Source organism: Ptiloglossa arizonensis, chromosome 7 (assembly GCF_051014685.1).
Source record: "Ptiloglossa arizonensis isolate GNS036 chromosome 7, iyPtiAriz1_principal, whole genome shotgun sequence".
NCBI classification, from domain to species: Eukaryota; Metazoa; Arthropoda; class Insecta; order Hymenoptera; family Colletidae; genus Ptiloglossa; species Ptiloglossa arizonensis.
In genome coordinates, this window is record NC_135054.1 from 21,998,748 (window position 1) to 22,018,173 (window position 19,426).

General features: G+C 42.9%; 2 protein-coding genes and 1 long non-coding RNA gene across 3 annotated transcripts; 1 reads left to right on the top strand and 2 right to left on the bottom strand.

The window, feature by feature from the left end:
* Window positions 1-88: 88 nt before the first annotated feature.
* Window positions 89-1,703, top strand: LOC143149057 (uncharacterized). The gene is made up of 2 exons (XR_012992679.1): window positions 89-142; window positions 1,444-1,703. It is a non-coding gene; the product is annotated as an uncharacterized LOC143149057 (long non-coding RNA).
* Window positions 1,704-4,825: 3,122 nt separating this feature from the next.
* Window positions 4,826-6,514, bottom strand: LOC143149688 (uncharacterized). The gene is made up of 4 exons (XM_076317256.1): window positions 5,737-6,514; window positions 5,288-5,550; window positions 4,977-5,132; window positions 4,826-4,906 (listed from the first exon to the last, which is right to left on the bottom strand). Exons 1-4 carry the CDS (start codon window positions 6,512-6,514, stop codon window positions 4,841-4,843), a joined length of 1,263 nt encoding a protein of 420 aa, XP_076173371.1. The 3' UTR covers window positions 4,826-4,840.
* Window positions 6,515-8,224: 1,710 nt separating this feature from the next.
* LOC143149689 (uncharacterized) lies at window positions 8,225-10,215 on the bottom strand. The gene is made up of 7 exons (XM_076317257.1): window positions 9,434-10,215; window positions 9,266-9,347; window positions 9,099-9,181; window positions 8,900-9,002; window positions 8,727-8,828; window positions 8,363-8,518; window positions 8,225-8,293 (listed from the first exon to the last, which is right to left on the bottom strand). Exons 1-7 carry the CDS (start codon window positions 10,213-10,215, stop codon window positions 8,225-8,227), a joined length of 1,377 nt encoding a protein of 458 aa, XP_076173372.1.
* Window positions 10,216-19,426: the final 9,211 nt, after the last annotated feature.

The window sequence follows — 19,426 nt, forward strand, 5'->3', positions numbered from 1 at the left end:
GAGAACGCGCATGCTTGATATTTGTCTTCAGTAATGTTTCGTTTTACAAGATGATAGTTGCTGGTGATTGCAACCGTGGTTAATCAGCGCGAAGTTGAGAACACGTTGTCAAGATAATGGATGCAAGAAGTCCCGTGCGAAGGTTTGTTAATTTCTTTGTACCACGTTTTTCAAAGTGCCCAATCGTCCAAAATTTTATAGCTCTTTATTTAATAACAAATGTGACGAGTTTGCGATCAATGAGAAGTTGTACGCGATGAGTATCTATTGTGTTAATTACTCATTATGCGATCGATGGTATTTAAGAAATATTATTATACTTAAGTTTTGAGGCACTAATTGATCGATTCTTGGCCTCATATTTAACGTACAATAAGTACGTTCTTTGTTGCGTAATTATACTTTTTGCCAAAATTAAATATACCACAAATAGCGTGTCCTCCTTTGTGCCTGAAATTGTACGAGAATGTTAATTTTCCACATTTGAGAAACAATTACGATTCCATCGATCTATCGCACAAGTTGCATTAATTAAATACAAGCAGGTGCCACGGTGAAATACCAGTTGCAGTTTACAATTCACGGTGCAACTATAATACATCAATTGCACGGATATCGACACGATCAACAAACAAGCGAGTGCCGAAATTGATAACATTTACTTCTCTACTCACGTCTGGAAGATAAGGCAAAGTATGCTTTTCAATGTGCATTTTGTTCCAAATTGATATCGCAATCGAATCAATAATTCAGCAAAGTAGTTTCTAATCCAGTTTATCAATGTGTGCAATTATTCCATTAGTTGCTTTTGACGCGCTAGGTAATACAAAAATCTTCCACGTTTGACATTAAATTTTTTTAAAAAGCAAGGAAAACGATCGAAAAAAGCTCGATTCAAAATTAATCGTATATACCGAACCATTTATTTAACACATATTTGACTACAACATTTAATTCCATGTATTATTAGTCAATCCATAATTTAAATAGAAATCATTTGTCTCCTTGGGATCAAGGTTCATCTTCGTTGTACATCATGAGCCGCAAAGCGGTGAACAAGGAAAATGCATTTGAAACGTACTGAAATATAACAAATAATCAATCGACATCACCGTGCATTGTACTTTAGTCAAGAAAAGCATTCTCGTACCGAACAAAAAAACATCAACGACAGAACTGGAATCACGCATCCGAAACTGATGGTGATCGGTTGCTGAGGTACTATACTAAGGAGGACAAATTTCTGCATTCTCACAGTCCGATTGTACCATGACGATTCGTACAAGCTCCGAACAGCGTTTTCACTCTGACAACAAAGAACAAAGATCAAGATAGTCTCGATTAGAAATTTTTCCCGGTAAAACAAAAAAGTAAAACCACCGTGTACTTTCATCTCCACAAAAAAAACACACATAAGGTATTATCGATTAAAAATTCTTTCAGTCGGAACGAAAAAGTGCAATCACCACGTCCAAGAGGTTATCGGCTGGCCAAGCGCACAAGAAGACCTCCAGCAACGCGAGCCCACCCAGGGACAAAAATTGCAGCTTCACCGTAAACGCTTGTCGCTGTTAACAGAAAAATAATTTCGCTTATTTTTAACTAGCAACTAGCGTAATTCGTACTTACACTGATAATGCTGAGTCCTGAGAGCACCAGAGGCAGAGTCGCCATAATCGTCGTGTAAACTGCCGTGTACTGAACAACACTGACCACTTCCTGCGCGTACCTGAAAAGATATTATTCTTTACATCCTGCTGGAATAATTCGAGTCGTTTAATGCAAAAGGGTAGGCGAGAGACAAAGTACAAATTCGCTAAAATGACACAGTAACAAAAAATATTATCAATAGCCATGTAAAGTTCTTAAGATAATGTCGTTCCCCGTCCAAAGAGTCAAGCCTTTGTTCGACTTTTCCATTAAACGGCTAAATCATCGCTGGTGTTTCGCGACGATCGTCACGTACCTTTTCACGCGGTAATACTTTTTCACACACCCTTTCAACGATTCGATGTCCCGTATTTCGCGCAGTTCCGCCATCAGCATCTCGAAACGAGCTCCCGCGAACAGCAACAGCAACGCGACGAACACGTTCATGGACACGGCTGCGGAGCATTGGAAACTGACGATCACTTGGTGGAGGAAAACGAACGTCCTCACGGGTTCGTAATCAACGGAGAAAGGGTACTCGGCGTTCGATGGAAAGGGCTGAGATATGAACAAGGTGCCCACGTCGAAGACGGCCGCTGTCACGTAAAACCACGCGATACACAGCCCGTAAAACTTGGAATACTTGTCGACGTATCGTACCAGGACGTGTCGTTCGTACGATTTCGCTTCGGCGCAACAATCGGTCATCTGTTCGACCAACGCCTGCAACACGTCACTGCGGTTACCTGTTCCTAAATTACGATCGTTCGAGCCAGACACTGGGAAAATGATCGCAAATTCTACCTGAATTCGATCGTAATGAACCATGCAGAGCAACGCGTGCACCGGGACCTGACACACTGCCACGGCCAGGCAACCCGCGTTCGTGAACACGACCGGATCGTCGCGGTGCAAGTGCATCGCGTACAATAACGGCAGGATGAGTGCGAAAGCGCTTACGATTACCAGAAATCTCATGATATTGAAACGGAGCAACTGACCACGGGTGGCGGTGGACGATAGTGGCCAACAGCAATTCATTACCACGCTGAGACGCGTGAAGGCGATCGCCTTCTCGGGTGTAACGGGTCCGAACATAACGAAGCGATACACGATGAATTTAGGTGAGAGAACTTCGACAAACGACGAAGAGAAGAGCGAAGATGTACACGGTTCTTACGCGATGGATTTTCGAGACGGTGTACCTAGATGATTCTTATGCAATGAATGTTTGCGAAGGTACGTACGATTCTTATGCGGTAGGTTCTCGTGAAGATACGATTTTTATGCAATGGGATTTCGCGAACCTGTATACAATTCTTATGCAATGAATTTTTGTGAAGATGTACACGAATCTTGTTCAACGGATCTTCGCGAGGATGTAAACGATTCTTATGCAATGGATTTTTATGAAGATGTTCGCAAATCTTATGCAATGGATTTTCGTGAGGATGTAAACGATTCTTATGCAATGAATTTTCGTGCGATGGACTCGAGAGTGCGATATTGCGTCCAAAGAAGAGGCAATCGATGCGAGAGAACTGCAATCTTGTACTGCTTGCGAGGAAAACTGAAAGGGATGTTAGCGGGCTAACCCCCGCTCTGGTCGTAGAGTTAGGAGTATTAATACGTGATGCGTGTTGCACCGACGATATAATTTTCTTACTTTCCTCCCTGCTTCCGCTTTCAGTTACGCTCCTCTCGCTGCGAAGATAATTGCCAGACGCGAAACTCGGCATACCCGTGTTTAGCGTATTGTTTTATTTTAATGTATAAAGAAACCGTGCACGATTATTTCGTGAAAACTTGTTTTCAATCGAAGGTAGTTGCAGTCACGATAGGGAGGTTGGAGAACGGATGGTTACGGTTACTGTAGGTGTCGATGGAACGGTCGATAAACGTGAAATTGAGTGGAAAATGTCTAACGATGGTGAGAGCTGGTGGATGTTCTTTCTATGTAGGATGAGACGGCTAAAATAATCTCCTCTGATAACTAGTTTACCTCGAGCGACGATTGCAAGACGAACGTAACGTTCGGCAGATGTCGACAGAAAAAAGTCTATAATTTTCACCTTTTCTTATACCTCGTTATACAAATAAGGGAAAATAATTTTAAAACAAACCAACAACTGTTGTCAGTTAATACGCGAGTACATCTTCGCTCTTTAGACTGTAGTAAAAGGCACTGTTTTTTAGCTACAAGTTGACTAATGTCGAAATCCGTAGTAAATGAAAATATCGAGTCTACTGTAAATCGTTTAGAAAAAATACGTCAAACAAAGGGTAAAGTGTTTATTACGCGACTCGTGTGCGTTAATTACTCGTTACGCGATCGATCGTACTAACTTCACAGAATATTATTATACTTACGTTTGGAAGTACCAGTTAATCCATTCTTGGGCTTATATTCAACGTATAATAAATACGTCCTTTGTTGCGTAACTGCATTTTTTGCCAAAATTACATGTACCACAAATAGCGTGATCCTCCTTTCCACCTGAAATTGCACGATAATATTAATTTTCCATATTTCAGGAACAATTACGATTCCATCGATCTATCGTACAAATTGCATTAATTAAATAATACCGGTTGCAGTTTACAATTCACGGTGCAACTATAATACATCAATTGCACGGATATCGACACGATCAACAAACAAGCGAGTGCCGAAATTGATAACATTTATTTCTCTACTCACGTCTGGAAGATAAAGCAAGATATGCTTTTCAATGTGCATTCTGTTCCAAATTGATATCGCAATCGGATCAATAATTTAGAGAAGCTTTTCACTTGCTTCTAACGAGCTAGACGGTACAAAAATCTTTTACCTTACTTTAGGATAAAACGAGAACGTTTCCGGGAAACATATTGCACAAGTATCGTTCTATTGGGTCGTTCGGAAAGTCATTTCGTTTTTTTTTTGGTGAAAATGACACACGATTTTTGTAGAGTGTATAAACATTTTATTAAATTATATATTCTCCATTTTGGAAAATGGACTTTCCGAACGACCCAATATTTTATATCAAATTTTTTTAGAAAGCAAGGAAACTATCGAAAGAAGCTCGACTCAAAATTAATCGTATTTACCCAACCATTTATTTAAGACATATTTGACTACAACGTCTAATTTTTGGTATTATTAGTCAATCCATAATTTACATAGAAATCGTTTATCTCCTTGCGATCAAGGTTCTTCTTCGTACATCATGAGCCGCAAAGCGGTAAACAAAGAGAATGCATTTGAAACGTACTGAAATATAACAAATAATCGAATGATATCGCAGTGCATCGTACTATAGTCAAGAAAAGTATTCTCGTACCGAACAATAAAACATCAACGACAGAACTGGAACCACGCATGCGAAACTGATGATGATCGGTTGCTGAGGTGCTAAACCAATTAAAACTAATTTCTGCATTCTCACATTCTGGTTGTACCATGACGATTCGTACAAGCTCCGAACAGCGTTTTCACTCTGACAACAAAGAACAAAGATCGAGACAATGTTAATTAACAATTTTTCCGATAAAACAAACAAGGAACACCACCGTGTATTTTCACCCCCAAAAAGAAAACAAGTAAGATAATATCGATTAAAAATTCTTTCAGTCGGAATAAAAATGCAATCACCACGTCCAACAGATTATCGGCTGGCCAAGCGCACATGAAGACCTCCAACAACGCGATTGCACCCAGAGCCATATACTGCACCTTCACCGTGAGCGATTGTCGCTGTTGACAAAAAAATAATTTCACGTATTTGTAACTAGGAATCGCTCGGCAACAGTCTACTTCGTACTTACACTGATAAGGCTGAGGCCTGAGAGCACCAGTGGCACGGTAGACACAATCGTCGTGTAAATTGTCGAGCACCGAACAACACTGACCACTTCCTGCGCGTAACTGGAAAGATATTATTCTCTACGTCGAGCTGGAAACGTCCAAGACACGAGCAAAAGATAATTCGAGTCGTTTGGTGCAAAAGGGTGGCGAGTCAAAATTAATCACCGTACGGCGAGAGAGAAAGCGTAAATTCGCTAAAATGACACAGGATATGTTACGTTTCTTTTATTAACAGCCATTGTAAAGTCGTCGAAACAATATCGTTCTCTTTTCGCGAAATAAAAATTTGTTTTCGACTCTTCCATTAAACGGCTCGATCATCGGCTCGTCCTTTGCGACGATCGTCTCGTACCTTCTCAAGTGGTAATACTTTTTCACAGACTCTATCAACGATTCGATGCCCTGTAGTTCGCGAAGTTCCACCACCAGCATCTCGAAACGCGCCCCTGCGAACAGCAACAGCAACGCGGCGAAAACGTTCATGCTCACGCCTGCGCAGCACTGGAAACTGACGACCACTTGGTGGACGAAAATGAACGTCCTCATGGGTTCGTAATCGACAGCGAACGGGTATTCGGCGTCCGATGGAAAGGGTTGGGCTAGGAAAAGTGTGCCCACGTCGAAGACGAGCGATGTCATGTAAAGCCACGCGACGCACAGCCCGTAAAAAGTCGAATACTTTTCAGCGTATCGTACCAGAATTTCTCGTTCGTATGGTTTGGCATTGGCGCAACATTTGTTCATCTGTTCGACCAACTTCTGCAACACGTCACTGCTATTACCGATTCTTAAAGTTCGATCGGTCGTGTCTGATCCTGGGAAAATGATCGCAGATTCTACCTGAATCCGATTGTTATGAACCATGCAAAACAACGCGTGTACCGGTATGGGACACACGGCCATGGCCAGGCAACCCGAGTTCGTGAACACGGCCGGATTGTCGCGGTGCAAGTGCATCGAGTACAATAATGGCAGAATGAGTGCGAAAGCGCTAGAGATTATCACGAATCTCATGATATTGAAACGGAGCAACTGGAACCGGGTGGCGGTGGACGGTAGTGGCCAACAGCAATTCATTAACACGCTGAGACGCGTGAAGGCGATCGCCTTCTCGGGTGTTACGGGCCCGAACATAACGAAGCGAGACGAGCACGATGAATTTTAGTGCAAGTTCGCGATAAGACGAACAGAGAAACGAACACGTGTACGATTCTTATGCGATGGATTTATTTGCGAGAGGATGTATGCGGTATTGCTTCGAGTGTGCGGTATTGCGTCCAAAGAAGAGGCGATCGGTGCGAGAGAACTGCAATCTTTCACTGCTTGCAAGGGAAATGCAAAGGGATATTAACGCACCAGCCCCTCTCTAGTCGTACACTCGGAACTATTAATACGTGATGCGTGCTGTTGCACCGACAATGTAATTTTCCTTTTTTCCCCTTCGGTTCCGCTTTGGGTCTCGTTCCTCCCTCTACGAGGATAATTGCCAGAGGCGGTACTCGACACACCCTTGGTGAACGTATTGCTTTCTTTTAATGTATAATGAAAACGAGCGCGGTTACCTTTACTTCGCGAAAACTTTTTTTTTAACCGAAGGTAGTTGTAGCTACGATAGAAAAGTTGGTTTATCCTAAGTGTCGATGGAACGGTCGATAAACGTGAAATTGAGTGGAAAACGTCTAACGACGGTGAGAGCTGGTGGATGTTTTTTCTATGTAGGGTGAAACGGCTAAAATAATTCCCTCTAATAACTAGTTTACCTCGAGCGATTATTGCAAGACGAACGTAACATTCAGCAGGTGTCGACGGAAAAAAATCGTTCGTAGCCTCGCTATAAAAATAAGGGAAAATAATTTTAAAGCAAACTAGCAACTGTTGTCAGTGTTTATAATATTGAAAAAAGTACTATTATTTAGCTATAGGTAGACTCATGTTGAAATCTGCAACGAATGAAAATACAGAGTCACTTGATTATACCTGAATACCATACGAGAGCTGTTAATTGTCAGTCAACGTCAAGCGTCTAATTCTAGACCGCACAGTTGGTAAAACAAAAGACTACGAAGCGGAGATCAATTGTCTTTTACAAACGACGATCAACGATACCAAGAAGACGATCACCTTACATATTTATATCCGAAAGAAATATATAATTATTTTAACACGTGTACACCCATATTTACCGATAAGAAGATTTGATTATAACAGACGTTGTTTATTTTAGCCGCACAATTGTGGGCCAGATCGTCGTGTGACAAAGGAAAGGGGACGACGAATTTACAAGAAGGGTGCAGAACCTTTGAATGGTGAAATTTGTCGGAACTTTGCGTATTGGTAAGTTTGATCCCATCAATGTAACAGTGGAATAAAAAACACAAAACTGATACTCACCTTTACGCACAAGAAATGCAAAATCTATAGTAATCTGACAATATTCCAAATATATGTCTCACATTTTCGTAAGTAGCATACTCAACTCTATTAGCGTGCAAAGCTTCGACTACACTCGCAAGTCAAGGGTCGTGAGCTTTTCTTGTTGGTAGAAGGGGAGTCAGACACGAGACAAAAGTAGACTAACTGGAGCATTAAATTAGACTTACGAAACTTGGGTCTACTGTGCACCATTTATTGAAAAAATACTCCGAACTGAGGCTAACGTGTTAATTACAAGGATCGTGCGCTAAGATAGGCCATAACGCACGAATTAATCTCGTTTGATCGCTTTTACTTCTGCTCGTCGTCGGCCATCACGATTCGTAAAGCGGTAAACAAGGAAAACGCATTCGCGATGTACTGAAACATTACAGAACGTCAATCGACGATACGACGAAACGAGTGGCTTCCACGAATGCATTCCCATACCGAGCAATAGTACTGCAACGAGAGGACTGGAATTACACAAGCTATACTGATAGTCACCGGTTTCAGAGGTACTATAGCCCGAACAATAGTCTTCTGTAGTACCACATCCTGATCGTACCACATCGATTCGTACAAGCTTCGAAGAGTGTCCTCGCTCTGGCGATAAATCAAGCATCGTTTAACAAGAATCGAGATTTTGTACAAATAGCAAGCACGAGCAAAATGTTCATCCAGATACAAGAAATAAACGATGAATGAAATATTGAACAGAGAATTAAATGTTTCGTCATGATAGAAATTTCACGAATTATTATTTATAAATTAAGAGTTCATCTGTAGCGAATAGTATGTAAAAGCGTTTCACCACTTGCATGAGGTGATGAGCTGACAATGCGCACATGAAAACAGCCACCGAAGTAGTCCCGCCCAAGAAGAGGAACTGTATTTTCACCGTGAGCGTTTGTCGCTGTTGATAAAAAATATCATTTCAAGTCGAGTCGCGAGCACGATGGGTAAACAGTCTCGTGAAAGACTTACGACTCCGACAATATTCAGGCCGCAGATCACCAGCGGTAAACTGACAACTATTACCGTGACAAGATCCATATACTGGACCACACTGACCACTTTCTGCGCGTACCTGAAACAACACCTCCCTGTAGTTACACAAGGTATATAATTTAAGATTGACCACCATTTCCTGAGCATGATCTACCAAAGAAATGACTTCCTTCACCCGGTAACACACGTTGTAATTACTATACAGAAGTTTTCCACTGACAACAAATAGTCAAGTCCCTCTCGACATCGTTTACGATCCTGTTATGTCAGAAATACATATTCCCGCTTCAAAAGGTCAACGCGACCTAGATTCTTCGTTCGATAATACATTTATTTCTTCACGTCCAAGTGTGTACCTAGTAAAGTCTTTTTTGGAAAACGTTTCTTCGTTAGATCGTCAAAAACTGCTAGAAGAACGATCAAACTTGAAGGATACACCTTCGTTTACGTTCCAACGCCTAGCTTCTACGGTGGCGTTTGGTTTACGTTATTAAAAAATAGATCTCTTACCTTCTCACGTGGTAATATTTTTTCACGCACTTTATCAATGCACGGACGTCCCGAACGGCGCGCATCTCCACCATCAGGATCTCGAAACGCGCCGCGGCGAACAGTATCAGGAGCGCGCAGAACACATTGATGCACATACTGGCGGCGCACTGTATCCCCACGACCGACTGGTGCAAGAAAACGATCGTCCTCAGGGGTTCGTAATCGACGGGAAACGGGTATTCGGCCGGTGTCGGGAACGGTTGTGACAGAAAGAAGGTCCCCATGACCACCACAGAGGCGGACGTGTAAAACCATGTAGCGCACACCCCGTAGAACGTCGAGTACGTGTCGAGATATTGCTGGAAGACTCGTCTTTCGTAGAACTTTGCCCTTTGGCAGTAGTCGGTCATCTCTTCGATCACTGCCTGCAACACGTCACTGCGATTAACCATTTCTAAATTTCGATCGGTCGAACCAGATCCTGGACGAGTGACCGCTGATTCTACCTGAATCCGATCGTTGTGTACCATGCAGAGCAACACGTGTATCAGGATCTGACCCACGGCCACGGTCAGGCAAATCACGTTGGGGAGGATGATCGGATCGTTGCAGTGCACGCGAATCGCGTACAATAACGGCAGCAAGAGTGCGAAAGCGCTAACGCTTACCAGGAATTTGATGATTTTGAAACAGAGCAACTGACCCCGGCTGGCGGTGGACGACAGTGGCCAACAGCAGGTCAGTGCCACGCTGAGGCGCGTGAAGTAGATTGCCTTCTCGGGTGTCACGGGCCCGAACATAACGAAGGGAAAGGAACACGACGAATATGGCTGCGACAATTTCGAGAAGCGACTTGTGAAGCGACTGGAAGCGATAAATAAGACTCGTGCAATGAATTTTCGTGAGGATATAAACGATTCTTATGCGATGAATTTTCATGCAAGGGACTCGAGAGTGCGGTATTGCATCCAAAGAAGAGGATCGGTGCGAGAGAACTGTAATCTTGTACCGTTTTCAATAAAAACGCAAAGGTATGTTACCAACCCCTCTCTAATCGTATAATCGAGGCTATGAATAGGTGATGCGTGTTGCCGCATCGACGATATCATTTTCCTACTCTCCTCTCCGCTTCCGCTTTCAGTCACGTTCCTCTCGCTGCGAAGATAATTGCCAGAAGCGTTACACTCGGCTCACCCTTGGTTCGCGTATTGTTCTTTTTTTCGTGTAATGAATACGTACGCGGTCACCTTTACTTTGTAAAAATTGTGTTTTTAACCGAAGATGATTTTAGCCACGATAGCCAAGTCGAAGAACGGATGGTTACGGATTACGTAAGTGTCGAAGGAACGGTCGATAAACGTGAAATTGAATGGAAAACGTGTAACGATGTTGAAAACAGGTGGACGCGTTTTTTACATAGGGTGGGACATCGAAAATAATCTCCTCTGATAACTACTTTACTCGAAGCGATGATTTTACGGGGGGTATAATCTTCGAACGATGCTCAACTTCGATCATGATTTTCTTTTGCAGATAGAAGTGTCCAAATTCTTTCAAGCGAAATATGTCTTTTTACGTATCTCCCGATAGAACATTCGGATCATTCGAGATAGTTAACGATCAATTAAGAAAGAAGAACTTTAATTAATTTTCTGGAGTGGACGAAACACTTGCAGACAGAAGAAACGAATCGAGTGAATACCTACTGTACAGGATGGTCGTTGGGTGAGTTTCATCAAATGATTGGACGCTCGAAAGAGCGTATATTTGTGCAATGAGAGTCAGAAGAGACTACTAATAAATTTACAAACTGTTTTAGATACATTTTCAATTCTCCGGAGACTTTTATAGAAACTGTAGAGTCGGATCTAGAGTTGTAATTTATTTTCGTTATATTTTATTGCAAGATACAGTCGACTAAAGTAAATATATCTATTTTATGCTAATATTAGACGATCGTATCGTCGATGGTACTGGATAAATACTACGGAACGAACATTCTTCGTCGCTCGTGTTATTACTCGAAAATCTATATTTCGTAACTCAGTTGTCCAAGTAAAATTCGTTCAATTCTCTATACGTTTTGTGCTTCTCTCGTACGATCAACTCATGTCCTCGTCGCTTACCATGAGTCGCAAAGCGGTGAACAAGGAAAAGGCGTTCGAGATGTACTGAAAATATTAAAAAACATCAGTCGACGTAGCGACGCGACGAACATCGATTCGAAGTGTTCTCGTACCGAGCAATAATAGTTCAACGACAGGACCGGTATCACGCACGAGACGCTGATAACGATAGGTCGCAGAGGTACTATCGTACGAACGATCATTCTCTTCGTTTCCAAAGTCTGTTCGTACCACGTAGATTCGTACAAGCTTCGAAGAGTCTTCTCGCTCTGGGAACGACACGGTTAACGCGCGACGACCGTCAAGAAATTCGTGCCGGATGGTACGAAAAAGAAAAATTGTCTCACCACGTCCAACAGGTTGTCAGCCGGTAACGCGTACATGAAAATCTCCAGTAGAGCGGTCCCACCCATCAGCATGAATTGCACTTTTATCGCGAACGGTTCCCGCTGTTTGCGCAAAAGTATCTCTCATCGTGTTTCGCTCGAATTCTCCAACGAACCTCGCATACTTACACCGATAACATGAAGACCGGAGAACACGAGCGGCAATGTAGCCATGATCGTCGCAATAAGTGCTATGTATCGAACAACGTCGACCACTTCCTGCGCATAACTGAAAAAATTATTATCCTGCGGCTGTTCCGCTCGAAACGTTTAACCCTTTCGTTGCAACGAGCGATTACAATCGCTCGCCATAGCTCTTCGCGTACCCAGTGTCCGATAGTCGATCGAAGCAAGTTTTTTAAGAATACTCAACGCGTACATTTTGGTGCAGAAATCTTCGAAACCTGGCAAAAATTTATTTAAATACCGTTCTGAGAAATACTCCAATCGATTTTCGTATTTCGAAACTTTGCCGGATTTTCGTAATTTCTTTCGCAACGAAAGGGTCGTATCAGTCATTGGACATCGTTTCGTACCTTCTCACGCGATGATACTTCTTCACGCATCGTATCAATGTTTCGATGCTCTTCACGGCGCGTAACTCCAGCATCAGAATCTCGAATCGCGCCGCGGCGAACAGCAACAGCAACGCGGCGAACACGCCGATGCACACTATCGCGGCGCACTGTATCCCGACGATGGCTTGGTGAAGGAAAATCATCGTTCCGAGGGGCTTGTAATCCACGGCAAACGGGTACTCAGCGTCCGTAGGGAACGACTGAGAGACGAACAGTGTTCCCCCGACGAAGACTGCGGCGGTTGCGTAGAACCACATCACGGACACCCGGTAAAACATGGAATACCTGTCCACGTATCGTTGCAGCACCGATCTCTCGTACGACCTCGCTCTCTCGCAGCAAACGATCATCGTCTCGATCAACGCCTACGAAACACTCAGTCATCGATTCGCGAAACTCTCCTCCCTCGATTTTTCGAATGGTCGTCGTCTACCTGATATCGTTCGTAATGAACGATGTTCAGACACGACTGCGCGAGGATGTGACACACAGCGAAGATGAGACAAATCACCTTGGTGAAGACGATCGCGTCGTCACGATGCACGTACAACGCGTACAACAGCGGGAAGAACAACGCCAGACTGCTGAGGATCCCCAAAGCCCTGAGAAACTTGAAACGCAGTATCTGCAACTTGGTGGCGGTTAAAGGCGGCGGCCAGCAACAGTTCAACGCTGTGCAACACCGCGTGAAGGTTAGAGCTTCCTCCGGAGTTACGTTTCGGAACATGATCGTGTGAACGGACGAATTTCGCGAAGAGTGATTCTGCGAGAGCAACTTCGAAACGATGACGTCTATTCGAAAGATAAGACAATAACACCCGAAGAATATCGTTCGCAGAATGACGGTTCTTCTTCTCTTCCAGTTAAGTTTTGGAACGGTTAATAAGTTATGCGACTCTAATGATAGCCCCTGAGTTTTCCTCTCTCGCCACCTCTACTTAACTGCGATAAGAGGCGCATGGAACGTCAATAATTCCCGCATCCACGCCGTACAAATACAGTGCACCGAAGAAAGCAAGGTTTCTCGCGGCTTCGTTCCTTTTTGTAACATTTTAATCGACGCGGAGCAGAATACGAAGAAACTGCAATGACGAGGAATCGACGAACGCGATGTAAATTTTCCATGGAGGTAAACAGCTGCACCGGAGTATCCGTATAGTGCTACTATACATATGCTTAATAAGCAAGGGGATAACTGGAATAACGGTTGCTTCCATTTGGCAGAAAATTTCACGAATTTACGGCGATAAGTTGCCAAAAATTGTGTCCAAGTGGTCTTCACGATTTGGGGGACTTATCTGTAGTTTCTACGGTTCGTGAAACAAATTACTATAAAGCGAATATTAACACGCACTTGACGTGTATTAGTCCTCTTATCAGTATAAGAGCATTTACATACGTTGTTCACTTTAAACGCACAGTTGTGGACTAGATGGTCGTGTGAACGACAAAGGAAAAGGGACGACGAACTCGCAAGGAGATTGCAGAACCTTTGAATCGTGAATTTAGTCGACACTTTGCGTATTGGTAAGTTCAGTCGCACCATAATCACATTGGAATAAAACACAAAAACTGGTGCTCATCTTTACACACGAGAAACATAAAATCTATACTTATGTAACGATATTTTAAACATCTTATCCAGTGTCTACCCCACGACTTATATTTTTTCAGGTAGAATACTCAACTCTACCAACGCGCAAAGGTTCAACTACATTCCTGACAAAAAAGACGAGACAAAAATAAGACGAGCTGGAGCTTCGAATTAGACTTACGACCCTTGGGTCCACTGCACACCCTTTATTGAAAAAATACGTCGAACTGACGCTAACGTATCAATTACAAGGATCGTGCGTCGTCTTTCGGTTGTTAAGGTAGGCCATAACGCACGAATTAAACTCGTGTGATAGTTTTTATTCCTGCTCGTCGTCTGTCACCACGATTCGTAAAGCGGTAAACAAGGAAAACGCATTCGCCATGTACTGAAACATTACAGAACATCAATCGACGATGCGACGAAACGAGTGGCTTCCACGAATGCATTCCCATACCGAGCAATAGTACTGCAACGAGAGGACTGGAATTATACAAGCTATACTGATAGTCACCGGTTTCAGAGGTACTATAGCCCGAACAATAGTCTTCTGTAGTCCCACACTCTGATCGTACCACGTCGATTCGTACAAGCTTCGAAGAGCGTTCTCGCTCTGGCGATAAATCAAGCATCGTTTAACAAATAGTAAGGATGAGCAAAATGTTCATCCAGATACAAGTTTCGAACGATCGAAAAATAAACAAAGATTGAGATATTGAACAGAGAATTAAGTGTTTCACCACGATAGAAATTTCACGAATTATTATTTATAAATGAAAAGTCCATCTCTGGCGAATAGTATGTAAAAGCGTTTCACCACTTGCATGAGGTGATCAGCCGGTAATGCGCACATGAAGACAGCCATCGAAGCAGTCATGCCCAAGAACAGGAACTGTATTTTGACCGTGAGCGTTTGTCGCTGTTAATAAAAAATGTTTGTCAACTCGAGTCGCGAACACGATGAGAAAGATAGTCTCGTGAAAAACTTACTCCGATAACATTCAGACCATAGAGTACCAGTGGTAAACTCGCCATTGTTACCGTGACCAGATCCATGTATTGAACCACACTGACCACTTTCTGTGCGTACCTGAAACAACACACCCTATAGTTATACAAGGTATATAATTTAAGTTTGACCAGGATTTCCCAGTCACGATATACCAAAGAAATGTTTTCTTTCTGCCGCTAACACACATTGTAATTACTATGCAAATGTTTTCCACCTACAATAGATTATAGAGTTCATTGCACCTAAATCTTAAGTCCCTCTCAACATCGTTTACAACCCTCTAAAGTAAAAAACACAAAGTGTCCTAGATTCTTCGCTCGATGAAACATGTATTTCGTAATATCCAAGTGTGTACAAGCTACGTAGATCTGTCTAAAGTTTTTGGAAAACATTTCTTCGTTAGATTGGAAAAACTCCTAGAGGAACGATCAAACTTAAAGGACACACCCTTGTACACGTTCCAACGTTCAGCTTCTACGTCGGTATTTGTTTTTCGTTGTTCAAAAATTGATCTCTTACCTTCTCACGTGGTAATATTTTTTCACGCACTTTATCAACGCACGGACGTCCCGAACGGCGCGCATCTCCACCATCAAGATCTCGAAACGAGCCGCGGCGAACAGTATCAGGAGCGCGCAGACGACGTTGATGCATACGATGGCGGCGCACTGCATCCCCACGAGCGTCTGGTGCAAGAAGAGAATCGTCCTCAGGGGTTCGTAGTCGACAGGAAACGGGTACTCGGCCGGTGTCGGGAACGGTTGTGACGTGAACACGGTCCCCAGGACCACCACAGATGGGGTCGTGTAAAACCATGTAGCGCACACCCCGTAGAACGTCGAGTACGCGTCGAGATATTGTTGAAAGACTCGTCTTTCGTAGGACTTTGCCGTCTGGCAGCAGTCGGTCATCTCTTCGATCAAGGCCTGCAACACGTCACGTGGTTACCGATTTCCTAGCCTCTGTTGTCGACTCGTCCCGCTGGAAATCATTGAGCAACGTTCCCGTTTTTTACCCTTAGACTATCGTGTTCGGCGATGCACACGCTCGTCTGCAGAAGAACGTGAAACAAATTGCTGATAAATCCGGCCATCTTGGTGAAGGTAACGAAATCGTCTTGGTGTACGTACAATCCGTACAACAGCGGTAGCAACAGCATCAGAACGCTGATCAACGCAAGAATTCTCAGTATCTTGAACTTGAGTATCTGGAACTTGGTGGCGGTCGCGTGCAACGGCCAGCAACAACTCAAATGAATGCTAAGTCGGGTGAAGTGTATGGCCATCTCCGGTGTCACGTTCGAGAACATTTTGTAAACGACAGGGAAACGGTAATTGAAGCAGTAGCGACGTTTCGAGTTTCTCAGCTCTTTTTATCGAGTAAATGTTCCGTTAGGGGCTCTCACCACGAACTGACGTGTCCGATATCGTCTCCCGAGAAGAAGGGGATCGATGCGTTATAACTACGATGAATACCGAATGCCATGGAATTATCGAGACTTCTACGCGTTGAAATAATTAATATGTTGTACTTGTTGCAGTTCGAAACGCTTTCGAGCGTTATTTATTTTTTTTCGAGCGTAGTCGAGTTCTTTTTTCCGCGTAGACACTCGCGACGGTCGGTGTAATTTTTCGTAGAGGAATTATTGAACGATGTGTCTCGGTTTATCCAAGTGATTTAAACTCGACGAGGTGCATTTAAGATCGAAATTTCTTAGAAATGTCTGCTCGAACGAACGAGTAATTTCAATTTTGTTTCTGCGGTCGATAAGGTAACGCATGACGCTTTTGACGAATATCGCCCCTACCTAACCGTGCAGATGCAAAGTAGCATATGGTGGCAAGTACTTCGAAACGAAACACGTCGTTGCATGGAATAATTCGAGTATCGTTGTTCGTATATATTTAGAACGTACATGGTTATCGTTTCCATTGACTAAACCCCTTCTTTCGTTGAAATTCAATCGACGTTTATGGATTCAACCATAATACGCACTGCTGCGAAGTAGGAGAAAGCCGAGTACAGGTACTGCAAAGATAGAAGGAACAATTGGAATCGAACGCCATTTAGTTATTTCGTAGAAGATGTTTCGGAAATAGGTGGCCAAATTTTGATACTCGACTCTCTCTGAAGATGAAAATGGTAGTGCAAACGTAAGTTCAATTTTTGGTTTAATCTCACGTAAAACGATGACCACTGTCGACTCTTTTCTCCGTTAGAAATATTCTAAAGATCCGAAGAATTTAATTTAAAATGACACCATCGATAACCAGATAATACCAAAAAGTCGCGCGTGACAAAATTCGGAATATTGTATAAATTTTTGAAAATCGATCGTCTCCGAAACATCGACAAAGGTGGAAATAATTTTCAGCAATGTTTTCAAGTTTTAAACATTTCTACGCTACCGTGTCGCGAACGAAGAGTAACTATCTTTTAACTACTTCTTCGTTCTTAGGGTGAGTGGAGAAGTCGTCTATTTCCGAAATATCGTATACAAATTTAAAACTCACCATCGAGTAGTAGGACAACGAAAGTTTCGGTAGAATTCCGCTGACTCGGATCATTTCGAGTTTATGGGATCTCAGGATGACGCAGAAAATCTTTTTCTGCATTCGAATGTCGTGTTGGAACCAATCGATGTTGTAAGCGGCTACAGCAGTTTTTGCACTCTGAATTTCGATATACGAAAGAATGATCGAGCTAGAAGAATTCTAAAGCTAGAAACTATGATAACACAGTTTCTAGCTTTGAAGACGATCGTGCGATTTATTTTAATTACCATGTGGATGAGATTGTCAGCCGGCCAAGCGTACATGAACAACTCCATGCTGGCGCTGAACACCACGAGAGCGTATAGAACTTTCAGAATTAACGGTTGATTCTATTTTGCAGAAAATTCCGGAAACTGGTTAGTCCTGTCCTGTCGTTTCGTAGTTCACGACGGAGGAGTTACTTACGGTGACTAGGTTCAAACTACCAAAAATCACTGCCAAGTTTGTCGTCGCTACAGTCGCCAGAACTAATACCTTGCTGGATTGGCATACTTTCTTCGAGTACCTGAAATTCGACGCCCGATGTAAGTATAAAGTTCGGATACTCTAAAAGAATGTATCGCGATAAGTTAGGCAGAAATACGGGGAAGATAGAAAAGAAATATATAATAATTGTCGAAATAATCTAGAACACTTTTATCGGACATTTAGAAAAGAAACGCATATCAAAGGTTATACATTTCTTTTAAGTTTAAAATCAAAATGATTCTTCTCCCAAGATGACCATGTCTTCCATGTACATGGATTGTTGATCTTTCACCCGAGTACTTGGTAAAAAATTTCTTTGTCAATTGTTACAAACGTTACGAAAGCTTTGCTGTAGATCACTGTGCAATCTACGTTTCAATTGCCATCGCTTAAAGGGTTTTTCGCGCGGTAAATAATCGCAAACAGTTCGTTACAATTATTGCACATTTATTCTAGACGGGGATAAAAAATATACCACACAATACAAAAGAATAATACATCAAATCTTACGGGACGCGTTACATAAAACTGTAATATTTTACACGACAAATTTTTAAAGCTGCCTAGATTACTCGAAAAGAAAAAAAATATTAAACGAGTACACGATCTATTTGCTTCCGATATTATCCACAATTTACCTCAAAATTTCCGCGTGAGTTCTGATGCACTCGTCGAGCTCGCGATTGCACTTGACTTTCCGGAATTGCAGGGCCAAAATCTCGAACCTGACCGCCACGTATCGCAAAAGGAGTGCCACCTGAGCGTCGATAGCCATGCCAGCGGAGGCCTGGAAGCCAACCAACGACTGATGCAAGAAAATAATGGACTTGAGTGGCTGACGTTCCACCGCGAACAGGTACTTCGCATGCGTGGGGAACGTTTGCAGCGAGTACAACGGCCCGCTTATGACGAACGCCGCGGTAATGAAACACCACAACGTGTAAACGCAATGGAAGCATTTGTATCTGTCCACGTGACGTTGGAGAACAATTCTTTCGTCCGCGGTTGCTCGCTCGCAGAATGTCTCCAGCTCGTAGAACAAATTCTGAAATCAAACCAAATGCTTGCCAAATTTCCGAGAGTTTCGTTGACGCTCCGCCAAGAATGCCTGGCAACTTACTCGAAATTCTCTCTGCTTCAACCGGCAAACTGACATTTTAATCACCACCTGGGCGACAGCCGAGCAAAGACTCACGGTTTTACCAAGAATTATGGGCTCCTTACGGAACTCGTAAATCGCGTTCAATAGTGGTAGAAGCAACACCATGGAGCTGACGAACGACGCGTACCAC

Excerpts from the sequence above, each read along its gene's own strand:
- LOC143149688 (XM_076317256.1), bottom strand. The coding sequence starts at position 6,514 with ATGAGATTCGTGATAATCTCTAGCGCTTTCGCACTCATTCTGCCATTA. Across the intron at positions 5,551-5,736 it reads GTTTCGACGACTTTACAATG|GAAGTGGTCAGTGTTGTTCG; the intron begins GCTGTTAATAAA and ends AGTTACGCGCAG. Across the intron at positions 5,133-5,287 it reads CCGATAATCTGTTGGACGTG|AGTGAAAACGCTGTTCGGAG; the intron begins GTGATTGCATTT and ends CTTTGTTGTCAG.
- LOC143149689 (XM_076317257.1), bottom strand. The coding sequence starts at position 10,215 with ATGTTCGGGCCCGTGACACCCGAGAAGGCAATCTACTTCACGCGCCTC. Across the intron at positions 9,348-9,433 it reads AAATATTACCACGTGAGAAG|TTTGATCGTTCTTCTAGCAG; the intron begins GTAAGAGATCTA and ends GTATCCTTCAAG. Across the intron at positions 9,003-9,098 it reads ATTACAACGTGTGTTACCGG|GTACGCGCAGAAAGTGGTCA; the intron begins GTGAAGGAAGTC and ends GTGTTGTTTCAG.